This window comes from Culex quinquefasciatus, chromosome 2 (genome assembly GCF_015732765.1).
Source record: "Culex quinquefasciatus strain JHB chromosome 2, VPISU_Cqui_1.0_pri_paternal, whole genome shotgun sequence".
Lineage (NCBI taxonomy): Eukaryota > Metazoa > Arthropoda > Insecta > Diptera > Culicidae > Culex > Culex quinquefasciatus.
Window position 1 is genome coordinate 100,460,921 of NC_051862.1, and position 27,011 is coordinate 100,487,931.

At 36.7% G+C, this 27,011-nt stretch overlaps 1 protein-coding gene across 1 annotated transcript in view; it reads left to right on the forward strand.

The window, feature by feature from the left end:
* The first annotated feature begins 2,592 nt into the window (after window positions 1–2,592).
* LOC6046174 (visual system homeobox 2) overlaps window positions 2,593–27,011 on the forward strand; it is a 99,406-nt gene continuing 74,987 nt past the window's right edge. Inside the window, exons 1-2 of the mRNA XM_038255565.1 lie at window positions 2,593–3,564; window positions 19,036–19,089. Coding sequence (XP_038111493.1) covers window positions 3,216–3,564; window positions 19,036–19,089 — 403 coding nt within the window. The 5' untranslated portion in view covers window positions 2,593–3,215. The remainder of the gene's footprint in view (window positions 3,565–19,035; window positions 19,090–27,011) is intronic.

Here is a 27,011-nt window from a genome sequence, read left to right on the forward strand (position 1 = left end):
TTTGTCAACAAATAACATTATTTATATTAATTTTTCGAAAGGTGTACAAACTTTTTTGCACCTTTTTAGTTTCGTAATAGTATTTGTTATATAACTTTTATAGAAATCATCTTTTCATGAGCTTTTTGTAGCAAAATGTCTGGCATGAGTTTCTGAACAAAACGTAGTACTAGGTTTCTGTCAACATTAAATTGTTTAGATGTTTCATCACAATATGTGCGTAGTGCCCAAGGGGTGTAAATACTTTTTTTACATACTGTAGGTTGTTTTGAAAATTTACTTTAGCTTTGAATTCGGTGATGAGTTCGCTGGCAAACTTGGTTTGCTTTTGAACCTCAATTCATTTTTGACAGTGTTCAACTGTTGAAACAGGGTTCATCGTTTGCTGAACAATGGTTTGAACCCGTGTTTGAACATTTGTCTTAAACAAAATGCTTAAGTGAAACACGAGCTTTTAAAAGCCGATAGTTAGTTATTTTATTAAAATTAATGTAATTTTTGAGACAAAAAACATTTCCATCAACATATCTGAGACCCGACATCTGACAAGTGTTAAATTAACAGTCCATGAAGTACGTCACGATAAAATCAGCCAAAATTTACCCACCTCTCCTTTGTCACGCTTTTCCTATACAGTCCAGACTCGATCATCCGAAGGCCTCGGAAAATTTGACTTCGGATAATAGAATCACGAAAAACATTTTTTTTCGTTTTTAAATCCTAGATAGCGGCCAATATGGCGGTAGCAAAATTTTGGAAAAGTGCATTTTGTTATTTAAAAGGCAATAAACTATTCAAATTTGACTTAAATTGGGACGCAGACCTCAAATTTAATGGATGACGCCAAATTTGAGTACTGAAAAGTTGAACTTTTTTGAACTTCGTCAATCGTCTTGAATAGGTCAAGAATCAAGATGGTATGACCTTACGTTCTGAAAAAAATATATTCGAAGAGTATTTCGGAGTTGACAAAGATGTTGTATGGAACTCGATGCTAAGCTTGTGTTTTTTAGTACTCAGCAGATGCAGAAAAATCCTTTCACTCAATTCCCTTCTCTTCTGGATTCGATTGCTTAGTAAAGGGAGGGTAGTGTATCGTCACAAGCTGGGCCTTATCATGAAACCTTAGGGAATATAGGGTGACCTCAAAAAATCAAAAAAAATCAAACCATCCACATTAACGACCCCCGGGTCTTTTGTGGTCTCTATTGCAAGTTTCTGCTCGAACCTAGGAGTCCGAAGGCTCGAATGAGGAGAGCACCCAAACCTATTTTACTCTAAGGAACCTTCCACTCCTGTGTTTGAACTGACGACCTTTAAATTGTGAGTCCAACCGCCGCCAGCGATTCCACCGGAGTAGGCTATGGAGTAGTCACCGGAGTGACCTATGGAATGTTAACATTAAGCTTAACATGTTAACATTAAGTTAAGAAATAGTCACTGAATCCGCTGTGAAAATGCGGTCCCGATACTTTTCATGGGTCATGGGGAAAAAATACTTTTAGTGGTCACCAAAACGTGGCCCGCGGGACGTACGTGAGCTCTGTAAAACCATGTTCTGCATGATTTAGTGTTCTACTAGTGTGATAACACTTTAGAAAACCCCCGAATATCATGATATACATAATCAAATTCAGGTTGAATCTTAAGGGGCTGCTCTACAGTACTTCGAAAAAAGTGCCGTGAGGACCACTAGTCAAGATGATATGACGTTACGTTCTGAAAAAAAATATATTCGAAGAGTGTTACGGAGTTGACAAAAATGTTGTATGGAACTCGATGCTTGGATTTTTTAGTACTCAGCAGATGAAAAATGATCCTTGCATTCAAAAACTATAGAAGATACGAAGAAACAAAAATCACACAAACTAGTTTAAAGACTGGTCATCGGTATGGCTAATCAATTCCGAACTAATTATGTACTGTAATTAGTATTATATGAACTCGTGACAAATTTACCAATTTTACGATGCGGATCCGAATGATCGATTTGATGTAGTATGCGTCGACGTCCAGCATAGATTGGCAAGCCATGTTTTTTAGGTTCTCCACTTTGTCTCTCTTTGCACAATTTCTCTCACCAACGGCGTTTTATGTACTCTCTTGCTCCCCTTCAATGTCGATGTATGCACGTTATTTCAATATGTTTGTGTTTGTCGCCACGCCTGCTTCGTTATTTTTACATTTCCACCAATTCACTCATTCTTGCAGTTTGAGGGGTTGTTTCTTGCAGTGGTTCCCTTCGGGTTGGGTTTTTATCATTCTACCAGCAGCCACCACATGGCCAGAAGTGCCTATTTCATGCTACCACCGCAGAATCACCGGATTCCTCATGCTGCTCTTGCCCTCGTCTCTTTATGTTTGTGTGTAATGTTTTTATTTGCGTATGCTTTCCTACTCACGTTTACGATGCTCGGCAGGGCCTTCTTAATTGTGAGTGTGAGTATTTTTTTCTTTGCTGCTCGCGCGCGCCTCAATACACATGCATGTGCTCTGAGAAGCAGCAGTTTGGAAGGCAACGTGGTCCTTTCGCGGGCGGAAAAAACGCAGAGCCATCCATATAGAATTTTGAAGTCGTCGTGTTATGCACCTCTCGCGTGGCATCGCCGTCGCCAACTTGGACCAACTCTTCTTCGTCCTTTGCGCGTGTAGTACTAGCGGGCAAGCAAGCAAGCGGTGTGCAGTGTTCAGTTCTCAATGTGTGCTTTGTTTATCTCGTGCGCTTCGTTCGCGTCGCGTGCTCGGTTGTGATAAATTATTGTATGTACGTGCGGTTATGATGACATTTAAATTTTAGTTTCACCGTGATATCACAACCGTTCGGATGTTACTGCGCCTTTCTCCACAACTCGAAAAAAAGTTCTCATGAAAAGTGTGTCCTCCTGTTCTTATAAGATTGGTTGGGACTTGTATAATTATATCATGGTTTGGTGACAAATTTACCAGTTTATGGGATTCGGTTTTCAGATAATTTATCAGCTTACAACGAAAAGTTACTCAAATGGAAATGGCTTTTGGGTGTTTATCTAGAAGAAAGCGAGTGTAATGTAGTCTAAGCAAATACCGTCGGGATTGTAAAAAATAACTAATAGAACGAAGACCATAACAACGAGCATAATAAAATAAGCTAAACTTTTTTATCCGGAATACGTGAGATGAAAGTATCAAACCAAAGCCTATTTTTTGGCTAGTCTGTGTGTGTGTGAAGTGAAACAATGAATCTGGACTCGTTACCACGACCTGAAACAATTCACGTAACGGCGCCGGGAGCTACCACCGTGCGGCCACCGCAAACCATGCCGCAGCGATCGCCGTTCGCTATCCAGGAGCTGCTCGGCCTGAGCGACAGCTCCCGGCCTAGTGGCGTAGTGTCCGCCGTGACACCATCGCTCTACCCGGGAATGGGCCAAAGTCCGTTTTCGTCGGATTCGCACCAGATGCAGATGGCCTCGCGGATGGCTTACTTTAACGCGCACGCAGCCGTTGCGGCGGCATTTCTGCCGCACAATATGGCTGCGAGCGCTGCCGGAGGGCCGTTACAGCTGCATCATCAAACGAGCGGCGGTAAGTTACCAATTTGTTACAGCCTAGTTTCAGAATACAGCATAAGTATAAACATTATAATGTGTTGGTTTTAGAACAACACAAATAATAGCTAATGTCTGTGGTTAAACAAAATGTCATGTTATGTTATGTTAAATGTTTATGTTTATTATGTTTTAAAAGGTGAGCAGTTCTCTACGGAATCGTTCTTTTTTCTTTAATTTTATTTTTTTTTTATTTTTTAACCCGGCTGAAACATTTTTGGTGCCTTCGGTATGCCCAAAAAAGCAATTTGGCATCATTAGTTCATTCATATCCATACAAATTTGGCAGCTGTCCATACAAAAATTCAAAAATCTGTACCTTTGAAGGAATTTATTGATCGATTTGGTGTCTTCGGCAAAGTTGTAGGTATGGATATGGACTACACTGAAAAAAAAAACTTTTAACTTCATTCTTCGATGTAAAATCGAATTTTCAATCAAAAAGTACTTTAGTGATTTTTTTAATAAAGTGCACCGTTTTCAAGTTATAGTCATTTTCAGGTAACATTTTTTAAAATAGTCGCAGTTTTTCATTTTTTAAAATTAGTGCCCCTGTTTGCCCACCTTTGAAAAAAATATTTTTGAAAAGCTGAGAAAATTCTCTATATTTTGCTTTATTGAACTTTGTTGATACGACCCTTAGTTGCTGAGATATTGCCATAAAAAGGTTAAAAACAGTAAAATTGTTGTTTTCTAAGTCCCACCCAAACAACACACCATTTTCTATATCTCAGCAACTTATGGTCTGATTTACAATGTTAAAATATGACACATTCGTGAAATTTTCCGATCTGTTCGAAAATAATATTTTCAAACATTCAAAATGAAGACTTACATTTAAAACGGGCCAAACATTCAATATTACGCCCTTTTGAAATGTTAGTCTTGATTTTAAATTTTTGAAAATATTTTTTTCGAAAAGATCGGAAAATTTCACGAATGTTTCATATTTTAACATTGTAAATCAGTGATTTAAAATGCATTCTACGCCTGTCCAATTGTTTTCAAACATGTCTAAGTTCATTGCAAATTTTGTTTCAAGTTCCCTTTCTTCAAAAATCAGGGAGTAAAAATTATAACTGATTGAACTATTTTTTTATCTTAGTTGCTTGTACAAATGATTGTATAACGTTTATTTTGCATTTTTAATCAAAAGGGTACTTTTGGACTTTTAGCTAATTTTAAATTTTTGACCTTAGACTTTTATTAACCCTTTCAAACCTGATGAGTTATATACCAAAAATCAGAATTGTCAAAGGAAGCATATGACTTTCCCATCATTAAACAAAAAAATATTATTTTTAAAATTTCAGGACTGTAAGGGTTAGGCCTAATATTAGAATAAAAAAACATTATTTTTAACAAATCCTGTCAGTTTGATAGTATTCTCCTCAAGTACCGTAAACAATGTCACCCTGGTTTACGGTACGTTCTTGTCACAAATTACCTCTCGAAAAATTTACTTGTTAATATATTCTTGGAATTTGATCGAAATGATCCTAAATGTTTTAAAATCTCTACACCCAAAGTTAAAGAACGAGGGGATAGTCCTCACGAAAAGAAACGTGAGGAAAGTGCTATATTGCGAGAGTATAGTCCTCTCGCGTGTTCATTCGTTCATTAGAACAGTTCATCCTATGAGTGGCTTATATGGACAAACGACCGCCACTTTGTCACCGAACCATGGTGGCCCATACGGCAAAGGTACGGTTCAATATGCCGAAGGTCTTGGGTTTGAGTATCGGTACCGGTACTTTTTTTGATAGATGAACTTTTTTGGATAATGAACCATGAGTAAAGTACTCTTGGTAATTTCGGGATTTATCCTCTCAGTCCGCACACAGTACCATTTTACAACCGAATCGTGCTCTTTATCCTCTCGTATGCCGATGCCCAGTTCTGGGTGTACTTCCAACATTGTAGCATTTCAATACGATTCCTTCTAACCCAATGACTTAACTGCCTCGGCAACAACAGCTGGAAGAGTGGTCAGATGTCGATGTATGACACTTGTTGGAGATTTATTGTTTCAATTAACGAATGAACACATCTCGGATTAGTTTTCAAAAAGCCGTAAGAGCCATTGGTAAAAAAAGTCCTTTTTGCATCTGTATTCGAGCTACTTACGAAAAATCAATATCAAAAATGCTTGAGATTGTTCATCTACACGTCCTTCTAGTGCCCCAAACTAAAAATAAATTAAATTTTGTTTAATTTAGGAGAAAAGCAAAAATTAGTATCAGAGGTCACGGTGGCTCTTACGGCTTTTTGAAAATTCACCCGAGACATGTGTTATGATGGTGTGAGTTGGTAGCATTATACTTTAGATTTTGTAAATTTTGATGGAACGATTCTCTCGGCTGTATCTTTGTTTTTTTTCCTCAATTTTTTTTGTCAGATCTAACATCATTGAAACAAGCAAGTATGTAATTTCAATTGTTATATTATTAACTCCCCCTCCCCCCTCGACCTCGGCCAGAGTGCCAGAGAAATTTTGAAAAATATTTCAACGACCTCATCCTAAATTAACCATTACATTCGTTTGGCCTAACACATTGCAAATATTTGCTTTTGTCCCTCGGCTCTGGCCGGGGTCGAGGGGGGAGGGCAAAAAAAAAATTAATATTGAAATAACAAGCCATAGTTTCAACATTTGTTTGGAAAAAGTGTTTTAAAATGCATTTTATACCTGACCAGTTGTTTTGCAATCATTTGTTTTTAAAAAATGTAAGATTTGACGAAAAGAAAAATTTTAGCGAAAATGCAATAGTAAACGTCGAAAATGTTCAAAAATTCAAAAGATGTTTTTAAACTGAAAATTTTAAATGTAAATGTAAATGTATGTAAATTTTAAATTTGTTCATGGTTCCCATTTGTTTGAACATCGGAATATTTGAACATATTTGAATATTTGAACATCGGAATATTATATTTACACAGAAAAAAATCAATTCTCGAAACCGTGAAGTCAGTTCACGATTATGAGAACCACGAAGGAATATATTCACGTTTATGGTGCAAATGCACCATACTCATGAACTTAATTCACGATTACGGGAATTGATTTTTTTGTGTGTATCTTCATTGATAAAAGATAAAAAAATTTTAATCGATTATGAATTGAGTACGGCACAGCATTTTTTTTAAATTTATCTTTTACATTTAATTGTTTTTTTTTATAATTTATTTGCTGCTTTGAGCATTTTTAGAAAAAGTACCACGAAACAAATAAAGCTATTATGATCCAATTAAACGTCAAACACTACTGGCTTAAGCACAGTTAGGAATGCCGAAAAACCAATTGCAAGGGATCAGCCGTAGAACATGCTCTAATTCACAACACCTGAAGAATTCCGCAGAGCGTTCAAACATACGTTACGCTCACCTCAAATTCCGAGGCTCTGTACCGGGCAGATGTAATTTAATCCTTTTCAATGGCCTCTTTGTTCGAGAAATTCTGTATTATTTTTTGTTGTACGTTCTGCAGTCAATATGAATGCATTAATTAACTTTACCATTGCTTATTAATTCAACAGCACAGATAGAGTTTCCTTCGCAAAATGATCGCAAACCTGACCTAGGTGCGTGCTCTCTAGAAGTGAGATGGTAGCATATAGGACATTCTGGTGTTCAAGAAACTCGTTGCGAACAGTTGGAAAATGGTTCTTTAAAAAACCGCCCGCAGCTTCTGGTCCCCTCACGCCTCACACAAAAGGCGATAAAATATCTGAGATTAACCCACTTTTTTATCGCTGAAATTATGCTAATATGTTAGCACTAAGGATGAGGCTTCCTAAGAACTCCACCATCCTGTCCCTTACCCCCCTCGTTGTACAAACGAAACGGTGAGTTGTGTGATCAGAGCTAAATTCAGGTACTCTGCCCATGGAGAAGCTGTTGCCACTCAAGTGCCTCTCTGTACACTCTGAACTGGGCCTAGCCAGCAGCAGCAGCTCGTGTAGTAATGCGAGAGACAGAAAAGGCATGAAAAATTGAAGCACAAAAAACGGCAGCTCACAATCCAGTATTAACATAATTGAAAACAAAAACTTCGTACCTTGGCCGGTACGGCACACAGCAGTGGATAATGAGAGAAAGAAGTGTCGCGTAAAGTTGATATAACGTAATGCTTGCCCCAACGAATACATGCAACCAGTCAGACTTTGCAAAGAGTTGGTACGTGTATTTGTGGTGAATAACTGTTTTGATGAGCCAGGGATAGGGTTGGTACACGTTACTTCTGACTGGGACAATAAACCAAGACTACGTAGTTAAGGTAGGCTCAGTTAAAAGAGCAGCATTTTCTTTAATACCAATTTCCGTGGATGATCGGATGATTTCTTAATATTTTTTTCTGTTTAAAAGGGTACGAAAACAAGGGCGTACACATGCTTTTTTTCCCATTCCTGTGGGTTTAACGAAATGGGTAGGATATGAACAAATATTAAGGTTAACGTTTATATGATTTGATGATTAATAATGGCTGTTTTAATTATTTGTTGTATTTTTGTAGTTTTTTTAAAAATTATAATTTAATTTAATTATAATTTTCGTTTAATTTAACTATAATTGCTTTTTACCACATCACCCTATTGTATATCCATCCGCGCTGTATTAGTATCTGTGACATGCAAAATATGTATTTGCAGTATTCTCTACCGTAAATGCACAATACTAATATGAGCTCGTGTGCAGCAGTACGGGTTTCCGACAACCCTTTTGTAAGCAGCGCTACTCCGCGTAGTGTGTTCGCATGACGAACGCCGAATGCTGCCGATCCTTCAGAATCCTCAATGCACAATCATAACAGGGTGATGAAAATTGAAGTCCCGCGTACAGTGCAGCGCTGCATTTTTCAAACACCAGCCGGCTGCATTCTTCGCGGTCGTGACCCGTTTGAAAAAATCAGCCGGCACTGTGGCAATTATCAAGAGGTGCCAGAGCATAAATCATCGTTACAAGTACAGGTGTGTTCCGGTTTTATCACGTTTGCCTTTGTTTTCCCCGGGGTTTCGCCACTCCAAACGGCACCTCTGCCTGCGCCTCGTTGTCACGGTTGTTGCGCTTTAGACAAAGATGCTCAGGATGGCGACGACGACGATGACGATGTGGTGTGCTGCACTCTCTTATTTAGCTGCTGCTTTTGCATGTTGAAAAATCATATTAGGTGCGAAATGATTGTGCCGCTGTGTGACTCGTTGTGTGCCAATTTAAGCTTTACCCTGAACTGGAAGAGCTCCTACAATCCAAGTAGGCCTCATAAAACTTTATGACCATCATCTGGGGATGAAAAGCAACCCCCAGAACAACAACAACAATTGCATGTGGCAGCAGGTACTGGTACATATTAGCAAAGTCGCGAAATGAAAGCATGATGAGGATTTTTCAAGACGTTTACTATGTGAAGCGAAAACAGAGCTGTCTGCTGCTTGCAAAAAAAAAGAAAATACTATTTTGTAAAGATGCCTTGTCCGGAGAGGATTTTCAAAAGAAAACATTTGGCTTTGAAATAATATTCAATTCGTGAATTGTTATTCTAATTACATAGCAGCATACTTTGTTGCCATGCATTCGTTACATGAGCAGCGCAGAACAGAGCAATCAAGGCCCTTGACATGACGTAATGGTAATCCTTGGTAGGAATTAAACACAGAATACTATGCTTCTCCATATCAAGCTTATCTTTTTCGATGAAATTTTACCTCAATTTATGCGGAATAAAAAGATGCAAATTAATGCATTTTTTAGGTAACTTTAAACTTGTTTTCTAACTCAAATTATAACCACATTCCCAGATATACAAATAAGGAAATACACCGTTACACTAAGCTTTTCGACCCATTCTAGTCACTTTTTAAGTTAGCCGCTATTGAAACTTCATTTTCAGATATAGTAAACAATTGAGCTATTTATTACTTTGAAACAGTCAAAACACTTTATGAAAGTGTAATTGAAGAACAAAGTTCTGTTTAGTCAATAATAGAAATGGACCGATAAAAGGTATATTGCCAGAACCATGATTTTCTTCTTTGTAAATAAAATAATATTTTAATGTTTCTCAATTAGGGACCTACATAGGGAAATGAAATGTTCTGGGAGAAATTCTAAACACCCAAAGTCATGCAAATTTAAGGTTGAAAAACTTGTAGTATTTTTTTGGTGCTGGCACTTTTCTCGTACCGAACTAGCACAAACTTAACAAAAACTGTCATTTTAATAAAAACAATAGTTTTACAATGTTTGTAAATGTTATTAATCTCATTAAAAGTAAGTATTAAAAGTAAGCGAGAATTATTTTAATAATGAATAATTTGGAATGAAACAGGTGTAATACAACTATGAGAGAAAACAAAAGTAGTCCATCTTTAGTAAGCACACCTATTTTTCAGCTTTTTTGTATGGGAATTTCTATGGGAAGTAAAGTGAATGTATTGTAAAGAATTAAGTTTAATGAATTACAAAAAAATGTTCTGTCATCAATTTCTTGTTAAATTTTCAATAAGTTGACTGTTCGTTCTTTTTTATACAATGCAATGGTTTCAAATACAGCAATTTTATCATCACATGTATGTTCTTTTTGATTTACGCCATTCTAAAATATTATTCTTAAGTCTAAGAAGCTGAATGAGAGCATGAGCGTAGGATACTAACCATGGTTGCCCTCCCTTGCTGAACAGTACCGTAATACTATCAGCACTACCGGTCATAGGCCTCGACGATCTAGTAGTGTTTACCTTATCAATAGCATGTATGAATGCGCTGAAAGTTTAAAACTCCCGCCATGTAAGTTTGTAGATCTCGATTTCAAGGGGACAGGAATGTTAGTAACATCTGTTTTTTTTTTATTTCTGATTGTTTGTTTCTGATCTTAAGTCGAAATATGGCCACAAGGTCCAGAGCGAATATCACGAGTAATCTGTGTCAGAGTAATTACCGTTCATTGGAATTCATTGTAAACTTTGTATTCCATTCTGAAATAATCTCTGGTCTTGGGAGTCGTTCAAATATGACATGACACAAACACAACAACTTTGAGGATCCTAAAATCCTCTCCCCACATAAAAAATATCATAAAATAAAAATAATAGCAGAAAAGAAAGGATTTCATCAATCCGCAATTTAACTATCAATTTGAAGTATTAAAAACATCGTATTGAAATTTTGAATTCAATTCTGCTCATTTACACGCGTTCGTCAGTTACATCAAACTGTTTGCACTTACTCCATCAAACAACTCGACCGTTTCGCACGTTCACAACTTGATGGCTCTAGTGAGAAGTGATCGATAGATTTTTCATAAAAAAATTCAATGATTTGCGTTTCAATGCTGATCGTGTGTGATGATCAAATGAAGTATACAACTTGTCAACCCCGTCCATTTTAAATGTGCTACGTTAAAACCCTTAAATGATTTGTAGTTCTTGTTTAATAAAAGCTATTATTTTTGAATAAAGTTTACGAAACTATCTAGAAATGCTTAAAACATCAAATGCGCCCAAGAGTTTTTTTTAAGCCTCATAAATTTGATAGTAAATATAATACAGGTAAAAAAATATTTTCTTTCCTTTTGATAATTTGAAAATACTTAGAATCGTTGAATTACAACAATAACTTTATATACTATACGAAGGCAATTGAATGGGGTGACTGACGCGGTTTGTAGTGAAAATGTATTTCTTATGGAGTGATCTGTCAAACTGTATGATTAAGCAACACGAATGGTTTATAAGTAAGTATGGTTTAGTAAATATCTACATCGTACAAAACTGGGTGCAGAATAGTGGTTCGCAAAGCTGCCTCAATTTAGAGCTTTGACAGCTCGGAACGGAACGGAACCAATTTACTGTTTGCAAAATCATTCTAAGAAGTAGCAAGTATTGTAATCGTGCTATAATTTATTTTGTCAGGAATAAAAAGTCTTTTGAGGTTTTCTAAGTCAACAAATCTTAAGAAGAGGGTTGAAATCGAGATTGGCATAATTCGTCGTAAACATTTTAATAATCGCTATGTCTTGCGCAAAACTTATATTTATGACTCTTTTTGAAATGTTAGTGACGAATTATCAACAACTGAATGGTACCTGCGTAATAATATGAAATAATCTTACTCCGATATTATCACTGCGCTTCAAATATACATAATATCGGAACTTCCATTCGGTTGCTCTTCTGATTCACAAAATATCACCCACTTCTGACGCAATTTTTTGTCACGTGAAAAACAAAAAAAGGCCTCTTTTGGCGGCCAATCGTTTAACCTACGAGCAATACAAGCGCAAAACTATGAATTTTCAGTGAAACCTTTAACTTCAACAGGTCCAAAATGTTTCAAAACAAGTTACTTCGGCAGCAAAAAATATGTCACGCTTGAGCTTGAGAATAGCATTCTATTTTGTTTATGTTTACATCTGTAGTGCAGTTGTAATAGTGGGGAGCACAGGCCAGAAAGTGAAAAATAAAATGTATCTTCCTTGGTCATAGATGAAGATTTTCAAATTTGGGCCCTTCCATAAACTACGTGGGACACTTTACAGGGGGTGGTCCCGATTGTCCACGCTCCATACAAAAAGAAGAGATTGCCCCCGAGGGGGAAATGTGGCAATGTGGTTTATGGATGGTCCCTTTGCATGGAATGATTTTTCTTACATGAATCAATCGTATTGTTCTTAGAAGAGGCCGACTACACCCTAGTAACATTTTTAAACTTACAGGTTTTATCAGGGTTCTGGAAACCCTCATACGGCCTAAATAGGCTTTTATGACCTACTTAAAACCTAAAATGTTACTAGGGCAGTATTAAATGAAAGCTTCACGAATAGTAAATTTAAAGTTTTTGGTCAAAATTTAATGTTTTTCGGAAAAAAAATGTCGTATCATAATCATGAGTAAAGCCAACATTAATTGAAACTAAAGCAATTAAAGGAGTATGATATTTTTTTATCTTTTTTTTTTTTTAAATCATTTCACACCCAATTTCTGTTTCACGCCCTTTTTGACACGTTCAACAGATGTATCAATTATAGTTTTTTTGTCCTCTCAAGAAGAACATCTTTTGCCAAGTCGTTTCCAAAGAATTACAACGATAATCCCATTTCAAAACAATACAATATTTTTAGTGTGAGTGCCTCGCCGATGATGACGGTCTTTCGGAGATTATCCTTCTAAACATAATCAACCGATGCTCATTTTGGCTTCCCGTATTGACTGCAGCATAAATACGCTCTTGTAGCACCAGCTAAAAGGCAGGAAAAGAAAATAAATCTGCCGCAAAATCTCGGGCGTTTTCGAGCGAAATTCCCGAAAACAAAACGCCTACAGATGTTGTGCTTTGGCACTGCGCTGAGCTATCTTGGTACTTTCGTCTCGTTTTTCAAACGATTTTTTTTTCTTTTCGTTCTCAACTCTCAAAGCCTCTTGACGCGGACGCGAAATGGGTAATAAAGAAAATATATAAATAAGTTTCCTTTTTTTTTGCTCAAATTGTAAAGAAAAGGAAAGTAAAACTAATCTTGTAAATTGTGAGAACAGAATAATCGTTTTGCCGAGCGAAAAAAAAAACATCTCTATTCATTGACATCCTATTAACGAGCTCGTCCGTCGTCAAAAGGTGGTTTCTGGAAGGAGGAATGAAGATGATATTGCTCAAAATAGAGAGAGAGAGAGAAAGGTGGATGGAAAGGAAGTTGTGGAATTCCTGCTAAAGACCTTTCTTTGACAGCCTTTCGTTCTATGTTTACACATGCTCCCGGGTACTTTATCGACGTTTTCGTCATTTGATACTTTTTTTTTGGCAGCCAGCAACAACTTTGGTCTGGTGGAACGCGACTCTGTGGTTTACCCTCGTTTTTTCCGCATGGTACAGCTTTTGTGAATGGAAAATATTTTGGGGGGAGAACATTGTTTTCAATAAGCCAAAGTGCATGTCCCAAAAATCCTTAAAGAAAGATTTTACTTTGCATAAACCGGTGGTCCCGCAACACCAAATGTGTTGATCTTTTTTTTTTGAAGCACTCATTGCACTCATTGCATGCAACTTACAGGGGAAATGAGTGGAAAACAGTATGAAAAGAAGGCTCCGATTAGGCGTGTACGTGTTAATTTGTGAAAACAGGCCATACATCTCTGCAACATATGAGAAGGAGGAGGGGTCACGTTGTGTTAGGTTCGAATAAGGTAATAAGCGCACTCAGGATGTTAACCAAAATTTAGAGGAAGCTCTGATTAAAATAGAGGTTTTTACCATGCATAATTTTTTTCGTGATTTTTGAAAACGACATTTTTTTATGGCAAACAAAACAAAACTTTTACTGAAAGTCCCCAAATTGTCGCTTGTGTGCTATCTTGTTACACGTCCTATCTTTTTAAAGCAGACGTGTCACAAGATAGCACACAACCGACGAAATTCAAAAGAAATTCCTCAATGCATATAAAAAAAGCTTCATAGCTTTGAGCTTCCTTGCCCGCGTATCGAAAGGGTTAAATCTAAATAATATATAATTGAATTTTAAACCCTACTGGAAGATTTGGTTTTCTATTACACTCATTTGGCATAGGTATGCCAAATAAATAACATTTGCGTGTGGCAGTGGAAAGCCATTGGTTTCCAACTGAAATACATGTCGTTCTACGCTAGGTTATGAATATCGCTTATGTGACCGATTCAAAACTATCAATATCTAAATTATTAGTTCCTCATAATTCTATATAGAGGGTGACGATTCTCGAGATTTTCAATTTCCCGGGAATCGAGAGTTGAATTTTACTATTTCCCGGGAATTCCCGGGATCCGGGAGTTTTTTAACTATGCCAATAGTGGCAAAACATAAAAAGAAAAGTAATAAATTTGTTTCTTTTCAAAGAATTCAGTTCCAATTCAATCATACTTATTCTATGAAACGTTGATTTAAGTATCCTCATTATTTTTTTTGTTTACTATAGTAGTTAAAATGTATACTAATTTTTATTCACACTGAGTTACCTTTCAAATGTTGCACAAACTTGTTGTATAAATGATTTTTGTGAAGTAAAACCATAGCTAATATATAATTTCCCGGCTGCCAGGTTTTTTGCAATATGATAAATAACGACTTTAAACAACCATTTAAACTTTTTTTTTTCTTTTAAAGGTCAACTGTGAAAACCCGAATGTTCACAATTGACGGACCTTAATTGTACAAAGATTACCAGAGTTTCTTTTTTCAATATATAATTTAATATTGAGGTTGACTTGAAACACAACATGACTTATTGACATCAAAAAAGGAAATCAACTTAATTCAGTAAAATTTACTTAGGTACTTGAGGATTGCTATGCTTGAGAGACGTTATAGAAATTGAGCTTATTTTTAGAAATTAGAAATAAAAACGTTACTTAATCCACCATTAGGATATTTTTATCAAAATATCTGAGATCCGGCCTCAAAAAAAGTTTATTGAAAACACTAAAGCACTTATAACTTTTGATAGGGTTTTCAGATCTTCAATCTTGTGGGCATGTTGGAATGGTCTTTTGATTACATATCCAACGATGTATCGCATGACAGATCCGGACAACTTTTTCATCAAAATATTTAAGATCCGGTCTCAAAAAAGTGTATAAATAACACTTAAGTGCTCTTTCAAATACCTTTCTAACAGTTTATAGCATGACGAGTTTTCTTACAAAAACCACCCTTTTTTTACAATATTTCAAACTACAGCCAAATCGTTTTTTAGCATAACTTTTGAAGTACTTTTCTAAACTTCATAATATTAACTAGAGTCTTGTGGGACCTCAAGACGAATCGAATGTGACCAAAACGGTCCAAATCGGTTCAGCCAGTCTGGAGATAATCGTGTGCATATTTTTCGGTGCACGGACTCACATCCAGACACACGCACAGACATTTGTTCAGAATTTGATTCTGAGTCGATAGGTATGCGTGAAGGTGGGTCTAAGAGGTCAAATAAAGAAGTTCATTTTTCGAGTCTATAGCCTTTCCTCATTGAGGTGAGGAAGGAAAAAATAATAATAATAAACTTTAGATTTCATTTCTGGGGTGTAACTTCTGAATATGCATTAAGATAAATGTTGGGGTCAACATTTTTTTGGCTTCTCTGAATTATAGTTACTGAAATTTACACTATCTGAATAGGAAGGTTAGAGAAGCGTAGGTTTATAGTTAATGAAATTTACACTATCTGAATAGGAAGATTAGAGAAGCATTGGTTTATTCGAACTAGAACATCGAACATTGAACACCCAATGTTAAAAAAAGAGTGAATTTTTCAAATAATTTTCTGATAATAAGTTAATATAATTTTGTTCAATACTTGAGTTTAAAATTTCCCGGTAGTCTCGACCGAATTTATCGGGAATCGAGAGGTCCAAAAATGGTCGATTTCACGGGAAATTTTTCCCGAAAATTCCCGTTCTATATTTTTTTTGAATTTATAATATTATACAATTTTGACCGTCTGTTGGTTAAGGGTTTATGTTTCGTTTACATTCCAGTATATTGTGTAAAAAATCATTCTACAAAAAGCGCAAAAGAATCCCGGAAAAGTGGGGCTGAGCACTCGAAAGCAGTTTTCCTATTGTACCGGTACGAGAAGGAAAACGATTGGAGATCGAAATTGTGTACTATACATGTGTTTGGATGTGAGGTTGTGCCGGCTGCTATCCTTTTCTTATTCTGCTGCCATCTTTCGAAGAAGCGAACGATTGAAGGGTTCGGAATCAATATAATAGAGCTTACCTTCAATCAACTCGTTAGCTCGGTTCCAGCAAATTGATGTTTATTCAATGATGTGAAATTTTTTCACACCGCAATTGGAGTGGTTCTTCGTGCATGTGTGCTGTTTGTGCAAAACGAATGGGTTTTTTTCCTTCCAATATATTTCGATTATTCTTGCTAGCTTGTATTATGTAGGGAGACGTGTATTTGTGTCCCCCTTTCTTCATGGTGGGTTACTATCTTTGGATAAACGGTGACCCGTGAAGAAATGTAAGGGATACTTGAGTGTCACTCCAGACCTGATTCGATATCACACTGAATAAAAGTGTTTGACCTTTTCTTGGTTTTGGGATACCCTATTGAATGTTAGTGGAGCTTACAGCTACTTTTGTGGTCTAAGATGTGGAATGTTCAATCATTTTGGATGGTCTAACCTCCTGGGAGAGAAAAAACACCACTTTGGTTGGGTCTATGTCAGTTGGTCACATTTCTTCGCATTTGTACAGTAAAATAAATTTTCTTTTTTAAATTCACTAAAAATATTCTTTAAAACATTGGGAACCGATTTAAACTTATCTTAAAACTATCAAAACTTTAAGAATTAAGTACTTCGTTGGATTTTGTGATTTTTTCTCTGAAAGTCTAGTTTTAAAAAGTAAACGGTTAAAATTAAAATCTTCGCAAAAACCTCAGTTCAATTGTGAACCTATACAAAAAGCTATTATTTAAAATTATCAAAAAAAAAAAAAAACTTCTGGTATCATCGTTTACTGAAATTTGCTTTTCGATCAAGAATCATCACGCAATGGCAATTGGCTATAAACTAATGATAAACCGGCCGCCATAACTTGTGTTATCACCAGTAGGGCGTCATCCATATAGTATGTCACGCTAAATCAGCCAAAATTACCCCTCACTCCCCATATGTCACACTTTGTTGCTTATAGGATCTCAAAATCAAACGTGCGATTTGGTTCAAATTTGTAATATTAATCAATAAGATCCGTATTTTGCTCGCTACGTTGCATAAAAGATAAAAAATGTGGTTTTATAAACATAGCTTATTTACTCTATAAACAAATTTAATAATAATGTCCAGATATATCAGCAATAAGTTAAAAATGTATCAACCATGAAAGTCTACTTGAAAAAGGTACTTTCCGTCTCAATAGAGATTTCCAATAGGAATATGACAGTTGGAAATGCGAAAATACCACCGTTTATTATTTTCTTCAGCCCTCTTAATGAGGATAACCTACCGCGTGGAATTCATTCATCATAGAAAATTTAGAGCATTGATATACGAACCTGAATTAAATTTACTGAACATATCAAAACGATTAATACATGAAAGTTGAACACATTATAACAATAACAAATACTGTTTTAATAGTTTGGACCCGATGCCTGATTTTTCTTTTACAATCTTATTGGAATTCCATATAAACTATAAATGGAATTGCAGGCACCGGGTCCAGCCTATCGAAACTGTCAAAATTCTTACAATGAAACGAGTGGCACAGCAACATTTTCATGAAAAAATATAGTTTGCCTCGTCTTGAACGATTTGTCGGCCGCAGTAAAAAAAAGTATATTTCAAAACTTCTTGAACTTGAAGCGTTCTACAGCAACGCTCGGAACTCTACTAATAATCATGTTTAGCATTTAAAGAAATACCCGCGCATGTATTGCTGACAAGCTGGCCGTTCTATTTTACCTCATAATACCAACGTTTAGAATGTACCACACTGTGGAATGGTGGACTTCTATTGTTATGTTTCAAGTACATTAACATATCGAAAAGCGGCAGCAGCAACCGATGAAGCAACATTCAACCATAACTGAAGAGAGCAAAAACGTAAAAAAACGCGGAATGTAGGCGTATTCTTTCGGAAATTATAACCGCTAGGCAGCAAGGCAACATCAAACATCAAAGCTCTAAAAAACTCCCGTGCAGAACAGCTCTGCAACCGGACTGCCTGCCTGCCTATCAAAAGCCTCACCGTACTTTATGAACTGCTGCGGTGGTAGCATTAGCATATAATTAATCAATTATTCTATCAATATCGATTGAAAATGATTACTTTGTACAACTTCTTTTCAACTGATCGTCTGCCGCTTTAAGGTACTTTAAGGCACACATACACAACTTGGAAACCTCGGCACCCTTTTTGTTAACCACCGACCCGCGATCGGCTGCTGCTGGTTGTTTAGTTAAAACGTTGATTCTCACCTTTGGAATATGAAATCGAGATTGAGTGTCAGTCATGAATCATATCTATCATGATGACGATGATGCGGTGTGTAATTTCAAGAAAGCTTGTTAGCCACAGAGACACTCTGCGCGGGAACTGGCCAGAAGCAAATTTTAAGGCACCTAGGCTAGCTTGGTGGCTGAATGTTTAGGTTAAGAAAATGATTTACGTAACACAAATTCCTTGCGGAATCTAATTTGGTTTGATTTACCTTTTCATTTCACATTAAACAAACTAAATTTGAACTATTTGAAAGTGTCTATATCCTCGTCTGTTCCCAATAGGTTAAAGAAGCATCGAAACCAGCTTTATTGGCTTAAGTGTGTGATGAGTTGAACTTTTTTCCCCCCTTTTCTGTTTCGTACTGTTCAAAGAAGTTCATGTAACAATATTATCGAGCAGTTTGGAGCATAATTATATCATAAATGATCAGTATGGTAATTTAACTCAATGAGAATGTTTTGTTTACTATTCACAGGTTTCCCGCATTTGAAATCAACATTCGGATCCGCGACTAGCCCATGCTTACCAGGTATGAGTGTTTCTGGATGTTTGAACTCTTGATAGTCGAACGGTAATCTTATGGAGCTGTCGTTTTCCAGGCTTATTAAATCTGATGTCCCACCCTTGTGGATCAATCGAACCGCGCACTAGACTCATAATCCAGTGGTCGCCGTTTTGAATTCCGAGGCGGACGCAACACATTCTAAGTGTGAATATAGGTATTCGGTGACAATCCCGTGCACGGTATGAAGAAAGCAAAATATTATAAATCGAAAACACCCATGGGAGATTTATACGTAGAAAGTTGTGCTTCACCTTCCTGATCAAGAATATGTTCGATTCAAAATATTCTATCGGTGAAAATTGCGTTCTTCATAAGAAAAAATGTTTTTCAATGCTAATGGAGACGCCTGGTACTAAATAAAAATTAAAAAAAAAATATTTAAAAATACTGTTTTTGAAAGTTTATGTTTATCAAAGGTAAAATGAATGTAAAACATTTTGACACACGATATGTAATAAGGCTTATTAACAAATTATAAAAATTTACTTGAGCCACCATGCGCCTCCTTCCGTGGTATCTTATATGGGAATTATTTCTGAAAAACATCATTTTCACCGATAGAATATTTTGAATCGAACATATTCTTAATAAAGAAGATGAAACACAACTTTCTACGTATAAATATCTCCAATGTGTGTTTTCGATTTATAATATTTTGCTTACTCCATATCGTGCGTGCCATACCTTCACCCTTAAGAGAAGAAAAAGAAAGATACACGCCTATGGATCAATTGCTGAAACCGCAAAGTTTAACGGTGCACATAAACCAGAGCTTTTACACTAAGATTTTTGTTTCAAACGTTTTAGTATCTTCAAAACTACGGGAACTATCGATGTAATTTTTGATTCATCCCCTAAAGTACTACCCAAAAATTATTTACAACAAGGTTTGTCTATTTTTACAATCAGATTGTTGCAGGATTAAATCCGTAAGTTTGTCAATTTTTGAATAAGAAGACAAAAACTTCCTTGGCTGCTGTGCATCCTTATGAAGGCCACATTATAAGAAGTCAATTCGTTTTTTTAGTTTGGGTTGACTATTCTAGCTCTACGCATCGTGATACATTTTGGTTTCGATTTTCCTACCCCAAACAGACTACTTCTAATATCCGCTAATTCGAATGCTATGTTAATATTTAAAGCCCATTGTTCGACGGTTGCCGAGTACGTGGTATCAAGCTTTTGGTTGCTGTCCAATTAGAATTGGGTCCTAAAATAAGGCTTAAATTAGTTCACAACGAAAAAGCTTATTTTTATTTTACAGTTACCCTTTGTACGGCCGCAAAGGATTCAAAATGAATTTTTGATTAATTTTTTTTAATCTTTTTAGCAAAAGAAATCATCATTCTTGATAGCTCGTTCCATGGGGACCATAGTTAATCCATCGTAAAATAGTCGTCTTGTAGTTATTTTTTTGCATTAAAATAAAAAAAAAATATCAATACGTCTTTTTACCGGAAGGGCTTTAGGACCCGGATTCGCTATTTCGAATGCAGTTCCTCTTAAATTAGTGAATCCCCTCTGTAAATACATGATATGTAACTTACATTACTTGTTAGATAACTGGACAGCAAACGAACGTTGTATAGGGACCATCCATAAACCACGTGGACACTTTAGGGGGGGGGGGGGGGTATGGCGATTGTCCATGCTCCATACAAAAAAGATTTTTTTTGTATGGACAATTGTCCACGTGGTTTATGAATGGTCCCATAGTTACCAAATGCAGTTTAGCTGATCGTAAAATGACGAGGAAATAATCCATGCAAAATGTGTTCCTACTAAAGTAGAATAACAAAAAAAAAACACAATATTTATTTTACCATGTTTTATTGCTTAATTTAGTGTCTGACTAGAAATTTCATACATCCACTGACTCCTCGATCCAAGTTCACATCTGGAGTTTTTTTTTTTGAAAAGGTCCAATTAACCAAATTTCAAGTTTTTGCTTTTTGGGTGTTTTTGAAACCGCCTTGAGTCAGGGGTATTAAAAAACACCCAAAAAGCAAAAACTGAAAATATGGTTTATTGGACCTTTTCAAAACAAAAACTTCAGTCACTCGAAGTTGTCACCCACTGAGAAATGTAACGACCCGATCGGTGTTTGTCAGCTCGATTTCATTCTACTGATCGAGTCGTTACAATTCTCAGTAGGCAGGGGATTTAACCGTTCTCGTGTAGGTAAAAAAATATCGGCAAATAATCGAAAATTTTAACCAAATAAAAAATCAGAGAAAAAAGAAATGATGTTTGTCTTATGCAAATATCACTTTCAATGATGTTCGAAACGTTACAATACGTTTAAACAAAGAAAAAAGTTACCTTCTAAAAAAATCTAGAGGAAGGAGAGGAATTTTCGTATGTTTAGCAGGTAAAGCACTCGCTCCTAACTCCATCCAATTTGCTGATTTTCACTATTTGAACAGCTAACTTTGCAAAACTTTTGATAGAAACTTGCTTGCTCACTTCTTATTGAGCAATTTATCACTCGATTTCAGTTGAAAACGATTTTTATGATTTTTAATTGAATGTCAATGTGCTGATAAGGCAACATAAGAGGAACGCTGAAATAAGATGCTGTTCCCCTACTACATTCCATTAAAGTGTTAAAGCATTATAGAAAAGAAGGTATTTCTAACTTTCTAAAATGACATTTAAGGCTACGCAAATTTCCAAAAGATATAATCAGTAGAATCCGCATGCCAAGATGTAATATGCTTGGTTTTCTTGTTCCGTCGGTGTTGAAATCTCCATATTTTATTACTCGAACAAAATGCCATGCTATGATGGTAGCTAAGCTTTAACCGCAGCTTCACGAGTTTAATTTTGTTTCTTTGTAACGTAATCGATTTTATCTGGTGGAAGTGTTTCATTCACTTTAAACGGCCCATATTTCCGGTTCCGTTTACGATGCATAAACGAAAAGTTAGCACTGTAATATAGAAACGTCTCATTCCATACAATCGAGCAGAATCGATCGTAAAAAGTGGACCAAAAGAGACATTTCAGCACTTTTCTATGTACATTTGCACTTGGGAGTGTTTGTGAATGTGTGTGTTCGTGCGTCTGTGAATATATTTACAACAGATTACTCATCATTATCAAATTACCCCGAGTGCCTTCTATTAGGTAGCAATTTCCAGCTCAGTTAGACGCAAATTAGATCCAGTGTGACGTTCAAAAATCGCCCTGTATACAGATGGCAATACATGCCTTCTCTGTCGAATCGTGTATAGCAAACTCGCAGATTTTCCCCTTCCGAAAAGTTGACTCATGCGCAATGAGGGTTAGCCGTTAAGGCTAACCCCAACCTCTCTTGCCCTGTGATGGAGGCAAAGGAACTCTCTTCCACGCTCTCTCTCTCCCTCTCTGTGCTTGTACTCTATGTAACAACGACGACCATCGTCGCTAGCAGACTTCGTCGATACATAAGAGCCGCTTGCCGTTGAATATCGTACACCGAGTGCCGAATCCGTTCCTCGAGTAGGTATAATGAGATTGTACAAATTGAGTTTTGCTTTCCTTATACTTTTATTACTGCCGGCCAAGCGAGTAGAATAATTCGCCAGACATGGAGTCGACAACGGCGGCAATGAAGACGACGGAAGATGACGAAAAGATGCAATGGCTTCCCCTAAAAAACGTTACTTTATCCACCTTAAGGTGGTTGATGCCTTCCTCACATTAATATACTTTTGTTAGGGTTATCAAATCTTTAATCTTTCAGGCTCAACGGAAAGGTCTTTTGATTACACATCTTACGATGGGTCGCTTGATGGATCCGTTAATCTTTTTATCAAAATATCTGAGATCCGGCCTCAAAAAAGTGTATGAATAACACTTAAGTCTTCATAACTTTTGATAGGGTTATCAGATCTTCGAAGTTTTGGACCCATTTGAAAGGTCTTTTGATTACCTACCCAACGATGGGTCGCATGATAGATCCGGACTACGTTTTCATTAAAATATCCGGGATCCGGCCTAAAAAAATGTATAAATATCACTTTAGTGCTAAAAACATTTGATAGGATTATCAGATCTTTGGGATGTTTTGGACTCGTTGGAAAGGTCTTTTGAATACCTTTCTAAAAATGTATAACATAACGGGGTTTTCTTACAAAAACCACCCTTTTTACGATCTTCCGGATCTTCAAAATGCTTTTTTAGCATAACTTTTGAAGTACCTTAATAAACTTTATATTTTTTAACAGGGACTTATGGGACCCCAAGATGAATCAAATGAAACCAAAACGGTCCAAATCGGTTCTGCCAGTGCTGAGATAATTGAGTAAGAATATTTCGATGCACACATCCACATCCAAACAGTTTTTGAATCTGAGTGGATATGTATACGTGAAGGTGGGTCTAGGAGCTCGTATTGAGAAGTTCATTTTTCGAGTGATTTTATAGCCTTTCCTCAGTAAAGTGAGGAAGGCAAAAAGGAATATTTATTAGGGTGGGTACGTTTTCCGAAAAGTTCTCCGATCAAGTTTTAGTATGGTTCCCCTTGTAGGGCATGCTCATAGGGACTTCCATGCCAAATATCAGCGCATTTGGTTGTAAACTGGCTGCGCGCATCAGGGTTAAAGTTTACTTGGGAATTACTATAGGAAATTGAAACTTTTTGTTCAAAAGCTCCTACAACAGGTCTGGGAAAATCACGCGCCAACTTCTGGTATAGTCAGGCCTAAGGGGAATGGTCTGGAGAATACTTTTCCCGAAGAGAACACACGGATTCGTTGTACCTAGAGCTGGCGCATCGGCAAACAATCCGATGTCTCCAGAATCAGCCCACGAAGCCACGAACCACAGTTGCCCCAAGCGTGCGGATTTCATCCAGCGGCGACAGCAGCCGTCGAAACCAAAACCGCCGGTACGGAAGGCAGAGAAGCAGAGCCTGGCAGATCCGGAGCTCCCTTTGCTGCCGGACGCAGTTCCCTCCGCTGCCGGGCGCAGTTCCGGACGGAAAATCAAAAGATCGCCCTAGACCCGCAGAAAGCAGCAAGGAAGCAGTGGCTCCCGAGACGGTGGAGCCATGGAGGAGGAAGCCGGGGAGGTGCTCTACAGTTCGGCTGAGCTGTGGGGCATTTTCTCCGAGTACATCGCAGGTTCAAGACCTGCAAGACCCGCATGGAGCAAGTAACCCTCGTCAGTTACATGATCTCCAAGTATGGTCAAAATTGATTTAAGAACGACATTTTGTGCAGCCCGTAATGCCTCACCTTTGTGACCGAAAATACTCCATGGATTGTTATCACTCTTCATTAGGGTGCCCAGAATATGTGACTTTTTCTCAAAACCTCACTCCACAAGCTGAATATTGTTCCTGGAGCTATTTTAAGACTCTGGGCCAAATATGAGCAAAATCGGTCAATATTTACCCATTGATACTCAAAGGTGAGTTTGCATGGGAAAAATTGAAAAAAAATGTATGGAAAACCCAACATTCTTACGGTTTGGTCTCCACGATGCGCTACTTCCATCCAAATATTCCCAAAAGTCAGATTCTCTTTGAAAATGTAATGCTCTACAACCTTGTAGAACATACCAAAGCAGTAAAACTTGACCTTGAAAAGTTATTTGCGATTTAAAAAAGTCATTTTTGTATGAGAAACATTTTTTTCACCAACTTTAGGCTCGAGTATCAATGGGTTAATCTCAACCAATTTCGCTCAAAATTTACACAGATGCTTAAAATAACGCTAAAAACCGTTTTCCGCTTGTGGAGCAGGGGGTCATTTTTTCTGGGCACCCTACTCTTCATATGAAAGAAGTTTCAATCTTGTCGTGCTATCTTGGCAGACCCTGTAAATGGCTGAAGTGCGACAATTGGCCAAAGGATTTCAGGTCAGAACCCGTTTGACACTCGTACATGCCCTACTACATTTATATCTAACACCCAAATTTAACCATACTTCGGGACAATGCACGGAATGGTCAACCAAACAAAACGTTTTTGTTATTGTTTACATTGCGAAAAATCAGTCAGCCGGGACCCGTGGTGTACGGGTATACTTATAGGTGTGGTTGCCTCTCACCCAGTCGGCCTGGGTTCGATTCCATATCATTTTGCGAGACGAGATTTGCCTGATCACGCCTTCCGTCGGAAGGGGAAGTAAATGTTGGCCCCGGTTTAAGTAGGAATCTCGCAATCGAGAACGCCAAGGCAATGCTGTAGAGCGAATAACGTCATGATTCGAAACACTTAGTACCATATTATTTTTGTTAAAGCTGGCAAAACAATCATGTAATAAGTTGGAAATGTAGAAATATCATCAGGATGTAGTATAAACAGTCAGTTTCAAGAAAATGCACGCAAAATATGTCTTTTCTAACAATTTTTCATCACAATTTGTAACTTAAAATGACTTGTTGTGCTTCGAATCCCGGACACTGATAAAAGCTGATTCGAATTCCGGACACTTTTGCTTCGAATTCCGGACACTCGATTTTGCTTATGAATCGCACAAATTTGGACTTAAATGTTAGTGAATGGCATTCTTTAGGTCTCAAATATGCTGTTAACATCAAAACAATCGATAGTTTATATAAAAAATGGCTGGAATTTAAGAAAATCAAAAACATAAATTTCTGCTTTGCCTTCCCGGTGCTTCGGACGCCTATGAAATATTTCCGTTGAAATGTTTCGCATTTTTGGTAAACTTATACTTTTATTTTATTTTATTGTTTTTGCATTATTTACAGCATTCAAACAAACTTTAAATGAATGTTTATGTTAGAATTCATCAAATAACACAGTTTTGACATTCATAATGCGAACTTGTATCCAAATAATTGATAAAACAAGTTGAAGTGTCCGGGTTTCGAAGCGTCCGGGAATTCGAATCATGACGTTAATTTGATTATTGATTTTTTGAAAAATCAAGTTTGTCATATAAAATCAAATCTGTCATATAAAATGGACAAACCCTCTATTTTTCAACATTTTATTTTTAAAGCCGCTCTATCGATTGGACTTAGGACAATGGTTAAACTCGTTAGGAACCATCCATAAACTACGTGGACACTTTTTTGGAAATCTTGAACCCCCTCCCCCTCGTTTACAATTGTCCATACAAAAAAATCTTTTTTGTATGGAGCGTTTACAATCTTCATACCCTCCCCCTCCTAAAGTGTCCACGTGATTTATGGATGGTCCCATAAAACTTTTAAGTAAAATTGTCCAAAAATCGATTCCCGTAATCGGCTTTTGAAAAAAATGACGTTTAGACCACTTAAGAACCGGTTTAATTTTTTTTGTATTTTTTAGGAGAGACAAATCATCCTGCATATTCGTGAGGCTTTTTGTAACATCTCAGACTATTTTCACAAAAAAAATGTGAACGAAGAAAATCTGGACAACGCACCTTCTAATTTTACATTAGAATTAAAAATTCAATCATTTTTTCCTACAGTGTATTTTTTTTGAAAACCCGTCCAATTTAGAATATAAGCATAAGGCTCAAGCCTAAATTTCAAAAAATTGAACAAAAAAGTATCACAAAGTGCTTTTCACATTTATAAAGCTAAGCTACTGTCACAAAATTGCAAAATATCAATGAATTTATAAAAACAAACATTCTATTCCAACAGTTTTACGCCTGTTTTCGAACTACCAAAGTAAAAAAAATCGAGCACAAAACAATTTTTTGTGAGGTTCTTTTTCTGATTTTATTATCCCCGCCCTCGAATTGTTTAAGTAGTTTATGGATGGTTTCCAATTATTTAATTATTTGAGTTTGGCTATTTCTGGCGTTTTCATGAATCATATTTTTAAATGTATATTTTTGCCAAATGGTTTTATTTACTGGATGGCTATAACGGATATGATACTGATCCATTGATAAAATTGTAGGATGAAACATAATGTGTCAATTTTGCGCGGA